This window comes from Myotis daubentonii, chromosome 7 (assembly GCF_963259705.1).
Source record: "Myotis daubentonii chromosome 7, mMyoDau2.1, whole genome shotgun sequence".
In the NCBI taxonomy this organism is placed as follows: Eukaryota; Metazoa; Chordata; class Mammalia; order Chiroptera; family Vespertilionidae; genus Myotis; species Myotis daubentonii.
Genome location: NC_081846.1, coordinates 60,572,312 through 60,589,694, shown reverse-complemented (window position 1 = coordinate 60,589,694; position 17,383 = coordinate 60,572,312). Strand labels below are relative to the sequence as shown.

The 17,383-nt window shown below is 34.9% G+C and overlaps 1 protein-coding gene across 2 annotated transcripts in view; it reads left to right on the top strand.

Moving 5' to 3' along the window:
- GALNT13 (polypeptide N-acetylgalactosaminyltransferase 13) overlaps positions 1 to 17,383 on the top strand; it is a 497,436-nt gene that overhangs the window by 436,218 nt on the left and 43,835 nt on the right. For both annotated transcript variants that reach the window (XM_059704420.1, XM_059704421.1), the window contains exon 10: positions 12,389 to 12,528. In XM_059704420.1, the coding sequence (XP_059560403.1) occupies positions 12,389 to 12,528 (140 nt within the window). The remainder of the gene's footprint in view (positions 1 to 12,388; positions 12,529 to 17,383) is intronic.

Below are 17,383 nucleotides of genomic sequence, written 5' to 3'. Positions count from 1 at the left end.
TCAATGTGTTCTCTTAGAACAGTGATTTGTTGTTTTTTTAATCTGAATTTCTACTGTTCATAGTAGTGCATCAACTGAAAGACCATGATTATGGAATTTGTGTTTTCTTATGTGGCATATGTGTCAAAATCACCACAGTGCACAAATGTGGACAGGGGAAATAGCAGGTGTCGAGAAGTGTGGAATTTCACCTTCATTTTATTGTACTTTATGTTCAGAAAAATGCTTCTGTTGAGACTTTAAATGATACTTGTAGGGATGAAGTTCCAAAATCTTGAAAGTGATATATGGCATGCATCTCACTGAAAGGGCACATGGGGCAAAGTTAAATTATTAATTTTCTACTCCATTCATCTGATATACAACAGAAGTGAGCAGGCTCAGAAAATAACTAGCCCATACTCTAGAGGGATGATGTGCCCCTTGAAGCCCGTATCCTTACTAAAACAACAGCAAATGTAATAGGTAACTTTTAGTGAGCACTTAGTATGTACCCTGCATTTTAACTCATTTCATAATCACAATAACTCTTTGAGGATGGTGCTGTTATTATGTCCACTTGATAGAAGAAGAGAACTGAGGCCTTTTGAGGTTACATAAATTGCCCTATATCACACATTCAGAATGTGACAGAGCAGAATCCAAATCCAGAGAGTTTGAACTAGTAGTCCCTAAGGGAACTGACATATTCTTAATCTCCTTTAATCATATCTACATGCATACAGTCTTCTTTCCTGCTGCATAAACAGAAATCTTTAAATTATATAGAATTCATTCTGTTTGAATGAAGTTATATTCCTTAAGTTTATATTCTGTTAGCCTAGATAATCAAGAATCAAATATGTGTACTTAATATTTCTTCTATTTGAGTTAATGTGTCCCATAATGTAATCTCAGATATTAGTTGAGTTAATAAGTTGTGACAACCAATTCTCACCAGTCTTGGATCATATTAGTTTTTCTATATCCTAATAACTCATAATTCAAAAACATAATTAGATTTTCTTACTGGCTTTGCAGCAAGAATGCTGATTAAATACAGATTAGAAAAATGCACTTTAATAATTATTAAAAATTTTTGCTAATGATGCCAAGTAGCACTTTGGAACCTAAGTTTGCATAAACTTTCTCTCTCTCTCTCTGTCATATATATATATATATATATATATATATATATATATATATGGGATGGGGCCAGCTGGCTAACTGCCCACGGCCCCTCCCCCCAGCCAGCCCCACCCCCAGTCACCCCTATCAGGGGCGAATGCACAAATTTGTGCACTGGGCCTCCAGTATTTAAGTAATGTCTGTTACCGTATACCAGGGGTGCGCAAACTTTTTGACTCGAGGGCCACAATGGTTTCTTAAACTGGATCGGAGGGCCGGAACAAAAGCATGGATGGAGTATTTGTGTGAACTAATATAAATTCAAAGTAAACATCATTACATAAAAGGGTACGGTCTTTTTTTTTTTTAGTGTTATTCATTTCAAACGGGCCAGATCCGGCCCGTGGGCCGTAGTTCGCCCACGGCTGCCATATACTGTTATAGGAACTGAAGAGAAATACAGGTGTCAACAAATATATATATATTTGAATTTACTACCATTGTCTTGGTTTAATTAATATCTTGCAATGCAAACTTGCTAATGAAAAAATTTAAAAGCATACAGATTTTTTCCCCAAAAAGGATTTTCTCTAATGGGATTAATTTATATCCTATCCATAATTAATAGTTTTGCAATAAAGCTGTACTTCTCAGTGGTTTTAATGAAGGGTTGTTGTCTCAAATTTTTGGAAAAAGATAAACACATTTGGGAAATAGTACCTACTTTAGATATTCAAAATTAACTTAGTAAAAGTTCTGAGGAGTCCTATAGTAAAGAAACCTATTGAATGTGTTTAACTTATTATTTCTCTTAAAATATGACCACATAATAAATGTTTAAGCACTTTTTCCTCTAGTTAAGTTACCATCAACTTAACGGTCACCATTTTATTATATACCTAAAAGAAAAAGTTTACAATCTATAATAATTGAAGCATAATAAGCTGATTAGACCAGATGTATTGGACAAAGCCAGGGCTGCAAGGGAAGCCCGGGTCCCAGGTGCCTACCAGTGGCCAGAGGAAAGCCCAGGTCCCAGTTGCCTGCCAGTGGCCAGAGGGAAGCCTGTGGCAGCAACCAAGAGAAGGAAGGCCCACTCTTGCATGAATTTCGTGCATCAGGCCTCTAGTTAAACTATAATAAAAGACTCCTTTTCACTCAGAATTATTTTGTTCCTATCAACCAAAGGTCACTGTTACCAACAGGAGTCCCCAATTTGGGGTCTGGTAAAGGGGAAAGAGATTTTATTCAGTGCAAGCAACTCAACTGTAAAACAGCATGCTGTGGAGCAGCACAGCTAAGAGGTGGTCCCAGTGAGGTAGCCCTGCTGTTATGGCTTTGGTGTTTCAGCTTTGGTGTTAAAGCTCAGTTCTGGAAAGATAGCTCCACTCTGGTGTTACAGAGCCAGCAGATGTTATAGTTCCATCCAGGTAAACACAGTCTTCAATTATTGAAAGTAAAAATGCTCATTGGGAGCCAGAGGGGAGCTGACTTAAACAGTGAGAAGTTTCCATCCCTGGTCCCTGATTAGTCAGTCCTCATACAAATAAGGGCTCCAAATCCTCATAGTTTGATTGGTCCATAAGGGACTGTCCTGACTTGTTGGAATGGAGCCACTCTGATTGATCGGTGGAGATGCTAATGAGGATGTAGCTGTGCAGTTCCAACTGGATGGGAAAGGTTTCAGTCCTATTGGATGAAATACAATTTCAGGAATTCCTTTGTAAGGGTCTGGTTGAAGGCCAGACTACAGTGCAAATAGGCAGTTCAGTGTGGAAAGCAGGTAGTTTAGTAGGAGGCTTCTCCATGACGTGCAGTTTGTGTGAGATGCCCCAGTTTAGCAATGGTTGCTGCTCTGTTTATAAATATGAGCCCAATTAGTCCTTCTCAGCAGGTATATTCATTCCTGAGGTCAACATATTAAGGAACTGTTTTAGATATAAACTAAATCAGATACAACATTTTTTATCATCTCATTCTTATGCATACATATAGTTTTTTTCAAAATAAGGAAATAAATTGATAAAGTAACTTCACATTTTGAGGCTGACTTTTTGAATCACTTTTCATTGCAGATTTACTGGTGTGTATGTGTTTTCCATCCACTGTCATTCTCAATGCCCTCAAGATGATTGACGATATAGACTTTCTTAAAACATTATTATCCCTGGGATTTCTTCCAAGTCCCTGAAAACATTCAGCAAAGTTTAATCTTGTTACTTTCTTGATTTTACCAGAAATATTAAAAGTTTTCAGACAATAATCAGGGTATATTTAAATGCCCTTTGGTTTAAAATGTCAACTAATTACTAAAACTACAATGGACTAGTTCATTCCACAAATAGAAAAACAAGTTTGTATATGCTCAAAAGGAGACAACTGCTATATAGCTGTCTTCTCCCCAGAGGCAACTGTAAGATGTCATTGATTATAAAATATATCACCGTTTTAGAGATGGTATAATAACATAATATGGTCATAGCACTGAAGCAACGATTCTAGCTAGCATCCTGCAGAACTAGTGATTGATTAGACACAATTTGTGAAGCACTATATGGACATAATTTGCTCAATCAGTTGCACACTAGAATCTTCTGACATATTTAATTGTCAAATCAATAGAATAACTTCCAATTATGTCATTGCTGATTATTTCCATGAATTCAAGTTTGTCCAGAATCTTGGATAACATCTATTTTTCAGGACAAGGAGAATTTGCCAAGTGGATTCTATTTTTCATGGGATGATAATTACCATGTTTTGTAACATATCTCTATCTCGGTTTTTCAAAGTTTCTCTAGTGTTTTTTCTCCAAAAATAGGAGAGTGGGCATGATCATTGACTTTAATATTAGATGGATGTGACTTTCTAAGTCAGCTTGAGCAAGTTAACCATTTAATGTCTTAGTTTTTTCATCCTTAAAATAAAAACAATAATAAGATATAGGGATAATATAGAGTTTTAATTAGAAAGTACATACAAACGTGTTTATTGTGGAATTAAAAACATGAACTCCCTTAAATAGAGCTATATCTGTTGTTCCAGTACTTCTTGGCCCTAACCATACCATACCATACCATGCCATGATGAATAAATGCTTGTCCTATTCCAAAAATGGTTTGAGATGGCTTTATTTAATTCTAAATTTATATGATACACTGGCTAGAAAATAGAGGGATACCTTACCAGCTATAAAGTTAGCAGTATTTGTAAGATAAAAATAAATCAATTTGCTATGGGAAAGCACAGCTTTTCTTGTTTCTGAATTCATAAAATAATTACTGCTGAGAATTCCTATTAAAAACAAAACAAAGCAAAATTATGTAATGAAATACTCAAGGACCTCAGCATATTCACACTGCTAGTACAATACGTTTGAAAAGCAATTTTTTTTTGCCCTCAATGAAAATGAATATCAAAATGCAGATACTCATTTAAATTTCACAAGGGTTAGATTCTATTAATAGAATCTAAATATAAAGTTATATATTAAACTAAACTGATCCTGGATACAATTTATACTATAAAAGTGTATGGCATGTAGATTTTTCCAGCAATAAAGATAAATTAGAGAGTTGGCTACTGTCCTTAATTAAAGCAAAGAAACAAAATCAAGTGAATCATTTCAAAAATATATAGTGTATGTGCAAAGAAACAAAAACAATAAAAGCCAAAAAGGAACATGGTTGGAGAGATCCTAAAATAAATTTCATATGATTAATGAGTTAAATGAAAAAATATATAAAGTGAAAAATTTTAAGGATGTAAGAATATATACTTGGACTTTAAAAAAAATGTTAAGATAGTGAAAGCCAAGTATCATATGAAGGGCACAAAGCAAACAATTTTTAACATTTTTGTATTGCCAAATTAAATACCAAAAATTAAATATTTGCAACATCTATCCCCAATATTGTTGTATCAAGAGTGCTTATACATCAAAAAGTGAGCATGTCAATGGAAAACTAGGAAAGGGAAAGAATAGGCAGTTTATAAAAGAAGAAATGGCAAAGCCTATTGGAGAAGAATTGTCATCACTAGTAATCGATTTTAAATAATATTGAGGTATCGTTTATCTCCACATAACAAAAAGTGGTAAATTAAAGAATACATTAAGATAGTCAGTGTTCTGGAAGGTAAATTAGGTTCTTATCACTGTTACAAGGTATGTAAATTTGATATATCTTTCTGGGGAGCAGGTTGGTAATAGGTAAGTTTTTTAAAGTCTTGAGATCAGCATATAATTTCTCAAAATGCATTGCTTCTAGAAATTATTCTAATGAAATAAGGGCATAATAAAAAAGATATAAAGATGTTCATTGATTTTGTAGTCTGAAATGAGAAACAACTTGAATGTCTAACTATAGGGAACTGATTAAGTAAGTTATTACCAACATGTAAAATAGAATGCCACAGAGGCATTAGAAACTAAGTTATAGAAGAGTTCAGTTGAACTGAAAAGTGTTCATGGCCTACTGTTTTAGGAATAAAACAAGTTATTAGTGCACATTGCAGTATAATTAAATCTTTGAAAGAAAATTTGTATCTATATAAGTATATATAAAAAGAAGGCTAGAAAAATCATTACCATCATGCAAATATAGCTGTATTACAAATGACTTTAAAAAAATTTTATTGATCAATTTAGAGAAAGAGGATGGGAGAGAGAAACATCAATTTGTTGTTCTACTTATTTGTACATTCATTGGTTGATCTTTGTATGTGTCCTGACTGGGAATCAAACTCACAACCTTGGTGTATAGGGATGACTCTATCCAACTGAGCTACTTAGCCAAGACACAGATGACTTTTATATAACTTTTTGTATTTACCTGTTTTAAAAATTAATCTGCAATGAGTACTAACTCTCAAATAACTGTTAACATTTTGTAAAAGATTAAATTGTATGTACTTTTTTTCTTAATATGGAGATAAAAAAACAGAAAACAAAAGACAAAATGCACAAGGTACACCAGTAGTGGTTCATTGGCTCAATACCCCTCTTGCATTTTCTATAACATGTGTGAGTTAGGGAGCAGGTGACTATATACTCTGACGGCTATAGCTTATGAAGGGTGGTAAACACTGCTTTGAAGGTCCTTACTTAGATTTTTTTCCCCTAGAGATTGTGGATTTTATAGTTTATTTGCTTCAACTGATATCAAATTGACCTTTATTTTAAAAGGCAATTGCAAAGGTTCACTCTTCTTGTTTCCCATATTCTCATTCATCTAAAACCAAGTAGTTCAATATGAGATTTTTTTATTGTCAAATTGAACTGAAGTTTGAGGCAATTGGAAAATTTAGCCTCAAGACCTGCCCAAACTTGACTATGAAGATCAGACAGACTTAAATCAATTGGGAAGTTGTTTGATCTTTGCTTCTTCTGTGTGACATAGCTATGATCTTTGTACAAGTAATCTCATTTTTATCCCATTAAAATAAAATTGCAATCATAATAGTTAATGCTATATTCAACAAGTAATCACTATATATTATTAGGTGGCATGGACCATCAGCCTTTAATGTGGTTCTATCCAGTGATTTCTTAATGAGAAGTTATGTGTCTGGGTGATTTTTATACATATCAAGAATGGGTAAAAATAGAAATGCTGGATTAAAAGAGTAGTTTTTTGTTTGTTGTTGTTGTTTTTAAATAATACAAAAATATTCCAAGTAATTTGCTAAACCTCTGACACAATCTAGCATTTATATGCTCTAAAACACAATAATCTCTAGTTGGATTAAAAATTATTTATCTTTTAATTATGATTACTTTTGAGGAGAAAGGAATGCAGATCCTTATTCATAAAGCTCCTGATGACAAGTATTCAAAGTGAATAACAAAATAAAGACTATATTTTTCTGTTGTAGAGAATTTTGAAAATATCACACAAAAATTCTTAGCTGAAACTATGGATATTGGTCTACTGAAATATGCAAGTGTATTGTTAATATATACTGTGTGTAAAAAACTTTATGATTAGCTACTTAGTTTTAATTGTTGTGCTTAAGGAAAAATAAATGTGTTAGCTTCTTGTTCTTTTTTTAGTAGTTAGCAAAGGGAATATGCTGTTTTTCTTCTCATTTTTTTATTGTTGTTTCATATATTTTCATTTTACTTTGTTATAATAACAGTATAATAAAATTGTTTTGTCAACATTTTTATATTCTTATACAGTTATAATTGTTTCAATATATGAATTCTATTTTGTCAATTAGATAAGTATATCATTTATTTACTTAGCATTCCTTGAAGGAATACATTTCCCTTTTCTTTAAGCTCACAGCAGTACATATTCATATGCATAAAACTCTAAGCTTTAGCCTACAGGTTATTCTATTATCAGGTATCCTGATTATAGGGGAACCAGAGCTATTAGGCTTATTAGGCACCTACTAGGGAAGAACTTAAATAAGTTCATTATGATCTTCAATCTGTTTAAAAACTTAAATCTTGAATACCCTACATATCTAAGTTTAATACTATCATGAAATAGATTTTAAGATGATGAATAGAGGACAGGTTATTAATAAAGTATAACCACGAATAAGTGTTATCATTTGCCTCTTAATCAAACTTGCATACCTGTAGTTAATTAAAATGCTTTTTTTTCTAATTCATAATGCATCTTTATCTTGTCAAAGCCTTCCCAGATTTATGCTAATCTCATTGAAATATTTACCTTTATAACTTTCAACTCTTTAAGTTGCCTTTGAAAAAAATGTAAAAAAATTCATCCAATGCTTGTATTGCAACCTTCCTGTCACACCCTAGTCTGTTTATTTGTCTTCCTCCACTAGAATGTAAACGCCATAGAGGAAGATACTTTTGTTTTGTTCACTAATGGATATCAAATGCCTAGTTAATGCACTTGGCATGTAATTGGAATAAAATAAATAAGCTTCTGCTGACTTAATCTGGGCTTGGCCTCTGCTATCTTTTTTTTCTCTTTTTCTCTTTCTCTTTTTCCATCTGTTTATTTTACTCTGCATTGGCCTCACTATCTTAGGAGTTCTCTCTATGGTAGTCCCAGAAACTCCAGGCTTAAAGCATCCATACACAGAGCAATTCCACAGGAATTAGAGTGTCAACTTCAACCAGCAAATTCTCAGTACACATTTATTAGGCTGGATTGTTCACATATCCTTTCCTGAGCCAATCATTATGATGGGTTGGGTGTAAGGTTGAAAAATGGAATGCTCTGGTTGTCTTGAATGCTACTCAGAACTTGGCCTGAGTGACTCATGGAAAGCATCTCTTGGAAACTATTAGATATGCAGACTTTTGGGCCTCACTTAAAACTAACAAAATTATAATCTGCAATTTAACAAGATTCCCTGGTGACATGCCTTTATCATGTGCCCACAGCTGAAGCTGGAAAGGTGGTTAGGGGAATGGAGTCACCAAACCATCATATTGAAGTGGGGAAGGGATGCTCCTAGCAGAAGGAAGAATGGGTATTGGCATGGGAAACAACAGTTATCCAGTACAATATACAATATGAATTCAGCAATTATTATATACTAGAGGCCTGGTGCACAAAAATTTGTGCACTGGGGGGGGGGTCTCTCAGCCTGGCCAGTGTCCTCTCACAGTCTGGGACCCCTCAGGGGATGACCACCTGCTGGCTTAGGCCCGCTCCCCAGGGGATTGGACCTAAGATGGCAATCAGACATCCCTCTGGCAGCCCGGCAGCCCTCAGGGGATGTCCACTTGTCAGCGGGGAGCAGGCCTAAACTGCAGTCGGACATCCTTAGTGCTGCTGAGGAGACAGGAGAGGCTCCCACTACCACCGCTGTACTGGCAGCCATCAGCCTGGCTTGTGGCTGAGCAGAGCTCCTCCCATGTGAGAGCGCCCTGACCACCAGAGGGCAGCTCCTGCATTGAGCATCTGCCCCCTGGTGGTCAGTGTGTGTCATAGTGACCAGTCATTCCCAGTCTTTCTGCTGTTAGGGTCAATTTGCATATTACTCTTTTACTATATAGGATAGAGGCCTGGTGCACGGGAGGGTGCCTTCTGGTTTACCCTGAAGGGTGTCCTGGATCAGGGTGGGGGTCCCGCTTGGGTGCCTGGCCAGCCTGGATGAGGGGTTGATGGCTGTTTGCAGCTGGTCACACCCCCTTCAGGGTGGGGGTCCCCACTGGGGTGCCTGGCCAGTCTGGGTGAGGGGCTGAGGGCCTTTTTCAGGCTGGCGGGTGACTGAAACTCCCAACCTCTCCTTTTTTTCTTTTCTTTTTTTTATTCTGGGATTTATTTACCTTCTATGGCTGTCACTGGAGCTGAGAGCCAGCTTTAGCTCTGAGCTCGTCTCCAGCTCTGAGACCTCGGTTTGTTTGGCTTCTATAATTGAAACACTGTTGCAACTCGAGCTCTGAGGCCTGGCTGGCTGAAAGCAGGTTTCTGGGGTTTGTTTAGCTTCTATAATTGCAACATTGTTTCTTAGAGTGCAGCTCAGAGGCCGGCAGCGGTAGGCGAGGAACTTTGGCTTCCTCCATCACTGGCTTCCTTCCTCCTGTTCGCTTCAGCTGCCTGACCACTGGCCGCCATTTGCATATCACCCTGATTAGCCAATTAATTTGGCTAATTGCATTAGCTACCTCCTGCACACACCCCACTGGGGATGTGCCTGCAACCAAGGTACAGTTAATTTGCATATCACCCTGATTAGCCAATGGGAAGCGTGTTGGAGGTACAGTTAATTACCATGTTTGTCTATTATTAGATAGGACTAGGCACTGTGTTATGCCTTTTTCAGGCTATTTAGTACTTACAACATCTAATAAGATGATATCAGATAGGATACCTAAGGCTTCAAGAGATTAAATAATTTATTCAAAGTTTTTGGTGTGAGGCAATGGGAAGATTAATCTATAATATAATATCAAGTAGTAAGAAGTGCCCTGGAAAACAATTAGGCAGGAAAGAGGAATAGAGTCTGGCTCAGGATGATGGCATGGAGAGATCAATTTAGATAGGAAGGCCAAGGTGAATCTGAGGAAGTGAAGTTTGGACAAAAATTTGTATAAAGCGAAGGACAGCTCGTGAAAGTTCCAGGGTAATACCACTCCAGACAGGAAAAAGGATGAGTACAAAGCCATGAAGTGAAAATGACCTTCTCATGTAAAAAAAAAAAAAAAAAAGGCAAGGTAAACAACAAAAATCCAATGTGGCTATGATGAAGTGACTATCGATGATTAATTCAGAGAGATAGCCAAGAGTCAGTTCATGAGGATATTAAGCATTGGTTTAGCCATTGTCAGTTATTCTTAGCACAGTAGAACATACTTTGAAGCTTTAGAGCAGGGGATAGACATAATTGTTTTTTATATTTAAGATACATTGTCTAGGGAACAGACAATGATGACTAAGGGATAGATGGAGAAATGTAAGACCTCAGTGGGACTAATTAGGAGGCTATTACAATGCTAGTCTAGGCAAAGGATGAGAGAGGGTGGGACCAGCATGGTAGAGGGGAAGGTGGGAGGGGGCAGCAGGGCTGGGGATATATTGTAAATGCAGAGCCAAAAGAAATCACTAATAAATTGAATATGTATGTGTAAGGTAAAAGAATTACTCCTCTGTTTTTTCCTGAGCAAATGGGTGGATATTTGTGCTAGTTACTGAAATGGAGAACCTTAGAGATGGAACAAAATGGAAAATCAAGAAGACTGTTTTAGATCTGTCAAATTTGAGATGCCTCTTAGAAATTCCAGTAAAATTCTTGGGTAAACAATTGTATAAACTACTTTAGAGAGGTTTAGAGCTAAGAGTTTGGAAAATAAGGCAGATGGCATTTTTAAGCTGTGGATCTAAATAATCTAATTCAGGTTCTACTTCATAGTCACTCATCTCTTTATATGACTTTGAAGACTATCATATAGGTGATTTCAGTTGCCATAGAACTTAACACAAAGAGATAGTCTTTTAGTGATCTGTTTTGTACATGTTTTCAAGCCTTAAACTCCAGAATGGAAGTTCTAGACAAAATTATTTTGATAGTAAATATTCATCTGTTCAAAATGCCCAAAGACCTGGTTGTTTTCTATCTAAACATCAGCTAGAAAAGTCAATATTTTCTTAGAAGGAAATGGTTTGGCCTGTAAATATCAGCAGAATGCTTTCCAGAACACTAAGGCACTTCTTTTTGTAAAACAAAAAAATCTGAAGAGATGGCAGAGGAAGGGGAAAGCTAGAAAGTGATGGGCTCCAAGAGTGTTGCTACTTTTGAGGCTAAAAAACAAATAATGGTATTAGTTGCAGACATTTAGGTTGTCTAAACAATTGTTTCTTGTTTTGTAGAATGATTGATGGGCTTTGCTGCTTGGTTGAAATAGAATATAGTAAATACTGGGCCATTTATTCTACCCTAATGTCTAGTTATTACTTGTCTTAAAGAAACCTATGAAATAGAGACCTTTCCAAAACAATCTCAGAAATAATTGCAATCTCATCACAATTATTTAGTCATTTTGGTCGAAGGTCACGACATATTTTTATATAAAAGTTAGTGGTATATTGTTTTTATTTCTCATCTAGAAAGCATTTTCTTATGATCATCAATTTAAATATTAATTTTACGTATTCTGTTTTGATATGAAGTAAAACTAAACAATTTTAAGATACACCTGTGTGTATATTCCATTTATTAGTTACTATATGCTTACTTATTTACTACCTTATCCAAGTAGCTTATATTAATTCATAAAATGAAATAAGAAAAAAATCAATAAAGAAAAAATCAGGTCTATGATAAGCCTAGATAGAATAAACATTCAAGAAGAAGAAAACAAAGAAGAAGAAGGGAAAATTAGAACATGTAAGTGCCATACATTGTTAAGCATCATATTTATATAGTAAATTTCTCATGAAATCTGCAGGTGGTGAATAAATGACACTGTAGGGAAAATATGAACATTTACAAGGGCATTGGAGCTATTGAAATTTTTATTAAAGAAAAAACACCTCAGTTAAGCTTTGATTATAAGATGCTAAATTAATAGCAATTAGTTGATTAATTATTCAATCTAAGAAGTACAAGTACTTGGTGATAAATATTTGCATTTGAAAAGTCATAACCAATGGGAAAACTATTTTTATGTCAATTTAATGTACTAATTAGATGTTAGTAAGAAAATCAGTGTAATAGCAGCTGCATATGCAATTGAATTTGATGGAATTATAATTACAGAAAAAAGACTGATCAAAATTAAACAGAGTGAAACGGCGCTAAAACCAAAATAGCACAAACTGATTTGTGTTTTTCTGAAAAATTCCAGGTGTTGTCAAAGTGGATTATGGAGATGTGTCAGTCAGAAAAACACTGAGAGAAAATCTGAAGTGTAAGCCCTTTTCTTGGTACCTTGAAAACATCTATCCGGACTCCCAGATTCCAAGACGTTATTACTCACTTGGTGAGGTATGAATTATTTATTTTGGTTGAGTTATAAATGTATTTTGAAAATAGAGCAATATCTAAGGAGCTCAATCTTTTTTTATGTTATGAATGAAATGCTTTAAGGGTATTTAGATCTGTTTTAAATGACTTCTTATAAAAGTATGGGGATAGTTTAAGACTGAATAAATAATATTTTCTTGTTTCTTTATCAATGGCTCCAAAACTTTTTGATCCTATGGACCTTATATTCCTCTCTAAAATTTTTTAATTTAATTTTTATATTAAATTTATTGAGTTGACATTGGTTAATAAGAGTACATAGGTTTCAAGTGGATCTTACACCCTTAAAATTTATGGTAAACTGCAAAGATCTTTTGTTGATGTGGGTTATAACAATATTTACTGTATTGAAACTAAAACTGATAACTTTAAGACCTATTCATTAATTCACTAAAAAAATTGTTATATGTTAATATATATAAGTAACATATTTGAAAATAATATATATTTTCCAAAGTAAAAATCAAATGGTAAGAAGATTAGCATTATATATAGTTGTATATGTTGCATTAATGTCTGGCCTAATAGAAGGTATTCTTAATCTCTGTTTCACTATTCAATCTACTGTAATATCACACACCATGTAAACTCTGGAAGACTCCTTGGACATTCTGAGAAGTGACAGTGAAAACTGCAAGTAATACCTTAGTATTATTATTAAAATCCTATTGACTTCCCTAACTGGTTTGGCTCAGTAGATAGAGCATCAGCCTGCGGACTTGAGGGGGTCTGGGTTCGATTCTAGCCAAGGGCATGTACCTTGGTTGCGGGCACATCCCTGGTGGGGTGTGTGCAGGAGGTAGCTGATCGATGTTTCTCTCTCATTGATGTTTCTAGCTCTCTACACCTCTCCCTTTCTCTCTGTAAAAAAATCAATAAAATCTATAAGACAATAAATAAATAAAATAAAATTGTATTGACTTTGTGGGCCAACTGAGAACCGTTCTTTTTCAAAATATATATTATCTTTGCAAATACACAATTGCCTTTATCATAACTATACAAACACATATTCATAATATATATTCAATTGTTCAAAGTAAGAATTATTTCTTTTTGAATTATATCTTCCTTATTGGTAATTTCCACTTAATGGGTATTAGATTTGGGAATAAAAACTAATTTAATATTGGTTTTAACTAAAACATTTTAACAGTAATCATGTAATGCATTTGGGAAAGAATTATTAATTTTGTTCTTCAGTTGAAATTGGCATTTTTATAGGTCATATTAGGATATCTGAAAATTTATAGAATTTGAGCTAATACTTTTTTGATCATTTGCAAAAAAAAAAAAATCTGTAACTTTATCCACACTGTCACTTTAATAGACACACATAATTTACTTATGATTAACTAGAAAATAATTAAAGAAAAAATAAGACTCAAACTGAATGGGCATGTAAATATCTCTCTATAGAATTTTTCAGTTTACAGATATTTAACCTTAATCTGAATAACGTAGTGCAAAGATTTATATGTAATAATGAATGTACCACTTTAGTCATTTATTAGTCCTGTGCCTCAGGGTTTTATTCGCTTATTTTGTTTGTATTTATGGGAGGGGGTTGTTGTTGCCATTGTTTTTGAATCCTATATAATAAAAGCATACTATGCTAAGTGTCCGACTGATCAGTCAACCTTTTGGTTTACTGGTCAACCAGTCACTATGACCACTAGGGGGCAGACACTCCGACCAGTAGGTTAGCTTGCTGCTGAGGTCTGGCCAATCAGGATTGGGCAAGAGGGCCAGACACACTGTGGAGCCCTCCCGCCGTCCCTCCCCTACCGACTAGCCCTGATCGACCTCAATTGGGACTGAGTGAAATGGTCCCGATTTCCCTGATTGCCAGCCAGGCCAAGGGACCCCACCCATGCACAAATGTGTGCACCGGGCCTCTAGTATGTAATAAATCGCATGTTAACATCAGTGTCACAGCATTTATATTCAGTACATGCCATATATGACAGTGCTTTTTAAGCTCAAACAGTATTTTCATGCTTGTTATTATATTTTAGTTTACTGGTGATCCCCAATGAAATAGTTAATATTCTCATTTCTTTACTGAAAAGCTTGCTTGAACAATCATGAACCTGCCTGTAACCTTAGAAAAAGTGAGGTTTTTTTATTCTTGTGCTAGAGTATTTCTCTAATTGTAGTCAGTGGACCCAGGTGACCAGTAAACATTAATTACTTTTTTCTAAAAGAAGATATAACCAGAGCATATAACATGATCGGTGTGAGTAAAGAGGACTCTTTGGAAATTTTCTAAGGCCACCAGGTAACTCCTGAGAAAGACGCGGTGCTCTGAAATGAGACCTCGATGTTTACTTCCAAGTTAAACATCCATTTTTATGCTTTCCTGCACTACATCAAGGAAATCTAATTAATTGACTTCCTAAAAAAGTAAAAGTAGAGTATAGTGTGGGAAAATTTCTTTGTACAACCTACTGATTTTGAATTAGCTATCTTCTGTAATGGATCAGGTGGCCATATTTTAATTTCTAGAAATAGTTTGAAAAGCTTGGAAAGAGAGATATTGTGCCTTTCCGGCTTTTTGAAACATATCCAGAAGAGGCAGTATGTCGTGTTGAAAAAATCCCGACCTTGGAATCAAGCAGAAGAGGGTTTAAATTCGGACCCCACAGTTTACAATGTGAGTGGCACTAGGTATCCTCTCCGGTACCTGTCAGCAGCATGAAGATAATCATACAGGGTTATAGTGATGATTGAAGATACAGGGAATTTAGCACTGTGCCTGGCAAGAAGTTGTAGCAGCACCAGTACAGCTATTGTAATTATTACTGATGCCATTTATTGATTTCTTACTATGTCAAACATTATTCTAGATGCTTTATTTCAATTATATCATTTAAAAATCACAACTCATGACTTGGGTTTTGTTATTATCTTCCATTCAATATGGAAACTGACATAGAAAAAGTATGTGATTGACATGGGTCGTAGAACTAGCTAGCTGTTGAAGTCAGATTCAAATACATGAATTTAGTCTGACACTAAAGCTCACGTTTCTTATAACTAGAAGGAGAAAATAGATTACATTATTATATTTTATGTGTTAAAAGTGCTTTTATTAAATAAGGGCTTAAGCTGGGACCAGTATTATATGCTAAGGATGTAAAGTCAAATAAGGAAATACCTTATTCTTAAGCTATTCTAGTGGGTGGAGAATGGCAAGAGAGAATCAAGAAACTCAGTAGAAATCAAAGGTGTCCTACATCAGGTATATAGGCATGCTATGAACTGCTGTTTCAAGAACCTGGCAAATTTAAAAATCTGTAAGATGTAAGTTTTGAACTTTCTGGGATATGAGTGTACTATAGTTTTCCACTTTAAAACCAGCAATCCAGCAACTGTTTCCATGGAAACAAAAGGACAAATTCACTGAGCACTACTTCTCAATTCAATTTTGCATAGTCAAGGATACACAATTTAAGAGGGACATGTTGATAATGAGTTTGAGATGATGATCTGTTAATGGACAAGTTATTTACTTAAAGGTTTGTATTTCTTATTGTCTATCATTAACTATTATTAAAATAATGTAAAAGCTATTTTCCTTATTTATGGAGGTACTATCTATCAAATAGTTAGAGCCTCAAAGTGATAACACATGTCTAAGCTACTTACCAAGACAACAAAATTATGTCAATATAGTATATTCATATCTACTCAATTGCAAGAGAAATTGTTAAGATTTAACAATGCACAGTTTTCATAAGTTTCACTATTTCTCAAAGCCTATATATAAAGACAGTATTTATTAAAATACATTTCATTTTCAAAATTGAGCTATCAGCTATTAAAATGTGTATACATTTTTGGGACACCCTGTATTTAATGTTGCAGTATACTGGTGACTATAAAATTTTCCTGTAGATTTTTTTTAACTTTCCTAGCTATACTAGTAGTGGCAAATACGGTATTCAATTTTTCCTTATAGATTGTCACCAAAATAATCATCAGTAGAATTACTGAGGTCAGATGGTTATATCTTAATTGCTTATGTTTTTATTTTACTCAGGTAATTGAAATATTACTTCACCCAGCTCATGAATTTCATGCAATTTTGAATGAGAAGTTAAAAGCTGTGCAATTGCTTTGAACTAAAACCTTTAAGTAGCTTAATGAAGCATGTGCTTTTTAGATTCAGTAAGGAGATCATAATGAAATAAGGAAGTCAAGCTCTTTGCAGCATTACATTCTCTCTTAAGTAGTCATTTAGCTTATGTAGATGCAGCATGCCAGGTCCTGATCTTGCACATATGAAGGGTAATTTAAGTTTAACATTGAAAAATGGCATTCTAACACAGTAATCTCTCACCCAAATTTTTGGCCTATGACAGGCCAGCATTTGGGGGAGGCGGGTAGTATTGTGAGCTAGATGGGCCACAAGTGTACCAAAGGGAAGAAGAAAGAGGAGGGGATTTCTGGAGCCAAGTGACTTAACTCCTAGGGATTAAAATTTGCAGTTGCATCTTTGCTTTGAGGATGTTTAGATATCTGTCTCTGCATTTTATATTACCTACTTGACCTCAGCATATATTTTCCCTCTTATATCTTTTCACTATAACCACTAATTCAGGCATTGGCATATATTGGTACTGTATCCTTAAATATTGTTCAAGAGCAAACTTAAGTTACTAAAAATAGAGATCTATGAAGCTGCCTGGCTGCAGGGATTCAGGGTATAATCAGTTACTGCCAAATGCAGAAGCAAAAGCACTTAGAGTTTTATCTTCTCTGTTGGTAATCAGGAGATCAATCTATTTATAGATTCGCAGTCTTCTTGACC